This window comes from Arachis hypogaea, chromosome 3 (assembly GCF_003086295.3).
Source record: "Arachis hypogaea cultivar Tifrunner chromosome 3, arahy.Tifrunner.gnm2.J5K5, whole genome shotgun sequence".
In the NCBI taxonomy this organism is placed as follows: Eukaryota; Viridiplantae; Streptophyta; class Magnoliopsida; order Fabales; family Fabaceae; genus Arachis; species Arachis hypogaea.
Genome location: NC_092038.1, coordinates 104,870,773 through 104,875,647, shown reverse-complemented (window position 1 = coordinate 104,875,647; position 4,875 = coordinate 104,870,773). Strand labels below are relative to the sequence as shown.

The following is a 4,875-nucleotide window of genomic DNA, read 5'->3' as shown; positions in this document are numbered from 1 at the left end:
ATTAATTATTAATATAATATATATTAAAAATAAATATTTATACATAAATATATAATAATTAATTTTGTTGACCGATTTTTTTATTGCAAAAAACATTTTTGATTAACTAATTAATATCAATTTGAGGTAGTCACCAAAAAAAAAAAAAAATATCAATTTGAGGATTTAATGTTATTGCCTTATTGGTGAGGCACGCGTCCACGCGAGATAAGATGCCTTTCTTTGTTTTGGCACAAGTATGTGTTTTGAAGAGATTCAGTCCCCTAAAATGTTGTTTAAAGCTACTCCTCCTCTCATCATTATTATTATTATTATCTTTACAAAAGGAACCAAGCATGCAAAACGTATGTGTCACTATCATGTTTGAAAAATACAATGCGATAGAAAAGGATCCTATTTTCTAAAAGATGTGCATATTACCATTACGTTCTTCTCTAATTTGTTTAATTTAATACAAAACTATACGGAAGATAAGGTAGGATCTGCGGGGATATCATGTTTTCCACCCTTGTCCTCACCCATGTAATTTCCTTCTTTCTTTTCGTGTCTCTTGATTTCCTTCATATTGTTTCATTCGGTGGCATTTGAATTCCAGTGTGGTGAGGTAAATGGGAATAGTGATGTGATCAGCGGTGGGCTGGTTGAGTTGACAATTTGGCTGGCCCACTCAAATGAATTACCACACATTCACATCTATGTGGGACCGACACGTGTCCCTCCCGTTGGACCCGCTTCCACCAAAACATGATTCTGCGCTTCACACCCAAACAAGTACTAGAATCTTCTATTTCGTTACGGGCTGGGCCTCCTAAGCCGAACCTACTTTCTTAAATCTTAAGAGCTAAGTTTATTTGTTTTTGTTTTCCCATTCTAGATGATGTATGGTATTATGTATATTAAATAAATTCAGTTTAAAGATTTGAAATTCAATTTATGCATACGAGATTATAGTGTTGTGGTCCCTACACATTCCACGCGTCGAAGATCTGTGTTCTGCTATTGTGTCATGTACACCGGATTCATTTTTTCTTCAGCAGTTAAACTCCATCTGTGACTTTGAATTGCCGATTATTCTACTAATGCCACGCGTCCGAACTCAGCTCCATTCCTTTTATTATTTATTTATTTATTATTTATTATTATTTTCCGGTCGTAAAAATTCAGAGTCATTTAAATTAAAAGTGAACGGCTTGGACCCCTTGGCCCTTGTGAAACGAGAAAACGATCCACTGTCAATTTGGATTCGTATCCCAGCTATACGGGTCGGCGAGCATTACCCAGCCCGGATTTGAATATGCAAGATCCCGGGTCAAATAATTAAACGGCCACGATTGCATCGATCAAGATCAAAGCATGGGGTGGGAGTATTTAGAGGGCGTAAATAGCAGTAGGGGTTACCTTTTGCTTTGGGCACAGCAGAGAGCGCACACACACGGTGTGGTTTTTGATAAGTGAAGGAGGAGGAGTTTCTTATTCCTTCGAGACGTTTCGATTGGGAATCTAGAGTTTAGGGTTTGTTCGTTTGGATTGCGATTTTGGTGTTTTTGAGAGACATGGCGGAGCATCACGAGCACGAGGAAGGGAAGGGGGAATCGCTGTTGGATAAGATATCTGGAAAGATCCACGACCACGACGACTCATCGTCTTCCTCCGATTCCGACAACGAGAAGAATAGCACCTCTGAATCCATCAAGAACAAGGTCTTCAGGCTCTTCGGCAGGGAGAAGCCAGTTCACAAGGTCCTTGGTGGTGGAAAACGTATGCTATTATTCTCCTTTTCTTTCATTTCTAGGTTCTTGATGTTCTAATTGGGGTTTATAGTAGGTTTCATTGAGTTCTTATTCGTTTTGATTGTGCTTCTTTTCGTGTTACATGCTCTCTGTTTTAATATTCTATTTCCCCTTTTCAATTTTTTAGTACATCGCATTTGTGTCTAGATCTGAAATAAACTTAGTTGTTTTCGCTAAATTCTCGTCAATAAGGGAGCGCATCAAATTTCTAGCTACTCCGATCATTTCTTGAAAAAAAATTGCATCTCTTGCAATTTTAATGACTGTCGATCAAGAAAAACATAGACGATCCACCCTGACTATAATATTGATCCCCCTTTTGTGAGGTTGATTCATTTTGACTATGGATACTAATTCTTGATTTCCCTCTGACTATGAATTTGACTAGCCTTGACTGTGATCTTGATTCTTCATTATCCTGATAATAGAAACCGAGTCATGTTGAATATAAATAATGATTCTCTGTTTCCCATCTCATGAAGTTTTGCCTATCCTAGTTTTGATTTCAAAATGACTCAGGTTGACCTGTTTGCTGTTTTGACTGTGAACTGATCTGCTTCTTTTGCAACAGCGGCTGATGTGTTTCTATGGAGAAACAAGAAGATATCTGCAACGGTGCTTGGAGTTGCGACTGCTGTGTGGGTTCTGTTTGAATTGCTTGAATACCATCTCCTCACTTTGGTTTGTCACCTCCTGATTTTTGCACTGGCCGGGTTGTTTTTGTGGTCCAATGCCTCAAATTTCATCAACAAGTAAAGTGCTAAAGCTATGATTCTGTTCAATTCATTGGTCTTCTGCCCTATCTGTGGCTTGATTAAATTTCTTGTTTTGATCGTAATTAGGAGGCCACCTCAGATTCCAAACCTCCATATTCCCGAGGACCCTGTTCTACAATTTGCCTCTGCTCTTAGAATTGAAATTAACACAGCTCTTGATGTATTACGGGATATTGCATCAGGAAGGGATCTCAAGATGTTCCTCACGGTATGTAGATTATTATCTTTGTTCACTCTATTTTGTGGTTTTCTGTTGCATTTCAAAGAGGACAATGACAGATTACACGTCATGCAGTCGCAGCTTGTTGTATCCGAATTTCCAACGTACTTGCTAGTGTATTGACCATGGTCTGTGCTTTGTGATTAATTAGGTCATTGCTGGATTATGGGTTTTCTCCATTCTGGGAAGCTGTTGCAACTTCTTGACGTTGTTCTACATTGGTAATGAAGTCTATCGGCTTAAGAATTTTATCCCTATCGTTTTGAGTAGTTGTATGTATTCTAATGTGCTTCTGTGATTTGTTGAAACAGCCTTTGTTTTGCTTCACACTGTTCCTGTGCTCTATGAGAAGTATGAAGACCAGGTGGACTCCTTTGCTGAGAAGGCAACAGTGGAGATTAAGAAGCAGTATGCAGTGTTTGATGCCAAGGTTTTGAGCAAGATTCCCAGAGGACCTTTGAAAGATAAAAAGAAGGATTGAAGTGGTTGAAGGACTGGTTCGGACAAAGTATATGTTGTAGTTGAGTCGCGTGGATGTCCTGTTTAGTTCATGATACATTTTATTTTTTTAGGGTCTCTTGGTGCACATTGTGGAATGAACTTATATATTTATTTCTGCTGCTTACATGTTAGTCTCAAGAAACGCCTATATGTTGTGAATTACATGCTAGTATGTTATAGCATCATGAATTACATCCTTTTTATTTGAATGCTTTAATAGATAGCAGTAAAACAGAGAAGGCATCAGTGTGCAAGGCTCATGTTATAAGGTGAATATCTGATACTACTCAGGCCCCCGCCGACCTCTCTTCATTTATAATTGTTTAGAACTTGTTGCGTGCCTCAGACATTTGGTGTTCTTATAAAAACAGAAAAGTAATGGGATTTTTTGGTGCTCAATAGAAAGATTGCACTGCCAAAACCTTCCAATTTCTAACCACGTTTTTTATATTTCATTTTGAAAAAAGAAAACTAAGAATTCCCAGGTTGAGCAGTTGAGTCATTTAACAACTAGCGATAAATATGAAGTAGACTAAGATACTATAAAAGCCTTTTCCTGCACAACAGGCTTCAGGTTAATTATAGCAATGTCCGGTATGATTGATTTTCCCTTGTTTTGCAGGTCTTCGTCCACTCGGTCCTTTCTTATAAATTTATTTGGGAAGTTTTGTGAATCTCTTATAGCATCATGTAATAACGTGGAAAAACCTTATGATATGTATCAAGAAAAACCTTGATCTGTTTTCTTGTTTTTTGGTTTTTGAGAAAAATGACAAACAGGTCTTAACTTTTTAATTCGAAAACAAAAACAAATAAGTCATTGACTAATTAAAAATACAAAAATATTTTGTGTTTTAAAAATGTAAGATATTTAAATTTTTCTGAAGGACTAATTGTTCTCATACTTTTTTTTTGAATGGAAGAATTTAAATGTTTCGCATTTTAAAAGGTGAATATTGATTACTTAAGAATTTATTTGTCTGAATTGAAACGTCGGAGATTTATTTCTCTTTTTTTTTTCTTTTTTTAAAGAAAGGTCCTCTTTGAGCATTTCAGGAGAAAGGGAATAAGGTTTATATATATGTGTAACTAAGTACATGTATAATGAAAGTTGTCATCGGTATTGAATTATCTTTAAATTCATATCTATTTATACTGATTTTGGAGGTGTTAATAGAATATATATATGAGATTTGTATCATAGTATAGCCTTTTTAAAACGATATGGTTTTTATTTTATAGGAGAATTAAAGAAATAATTAAATGAGAACTGAAACAAATTTTTAAGGTACATGCTATGGAACTAGTCATAATCGCACTAAGCCGGAATATATAGTACAAATTCGATAGAAGAAAAAGAAATACCAAGAGAGGTTAAAATTAGAAAAAAATATTATAAGTAAAGAAATTTAAGTATCTTAATTGCAGCTATAATTATAGATAGAATTAGTACGAGTAGATCAAAGTATTGTGTCACTAAATGGTGGATTAATGATCAAAATGTTTATTTTAAAATTAATTATTAGAAATAAACGAAAATATGAAATATAAAATATAAGATATAATACAAGTTAATTGTATTTAATAT

At 35.3% G+C, this 4,875-nt stretch overlaps 1 protein-coding gene across 1 annotated transcript; it reads left to right on the top strand.

Annotated features, from left to right (window-relative positions):
* Positions 1-219: 219 nt before the first annotated feature.
* On the top strand, positions 220-3,561 carry LOC112790836 (reticulon-like protein B2). Its single transcript, XM_025833422.2, has 5 exons — positions 220-1,758; positions 2,362-2,542; positions 2,633-2,774; positions 2,938-3,007; positions 3,098-3,561. The coding sequence occupies exons 1-5, from the start codon at positions 1,554-1,556 to the stop codon at positions 3,265-3,267; spliced, it is 768 nt and encodes a 255-aa protein (XP_025689207.1). The 5' UTR covers positions 220-1,553; the 3' UTR covers positions 3,268-3,561.
* The last annotated feature ends 1,314 nt before the right edge of the window (positions 3,562-4,875 follow it).

Coding starts and splice junctions, on each gene's coding strand:
- LOC112790836 (XM_025833422.2), top strand. CDS start 1,554: ATGGCGGAGCATCACGAGCACGAGGAAGGGAAGGGGGAATCGCTGTTG. Junction 1,759..2,361: donor GGTCCTTGGTGGTGGAAAAC/GTATGCTATTAT, acceptor CTTTTGCAACAG/CGGCTGATGTGTTTCTATGG. Junction 2,543..2,632: donor GCCTCAAATTTCATCAACAA/GTAAAGTGCTAA, acceptor GATCGTAATTAG/GAGGCCACCTCAGATTCCAA.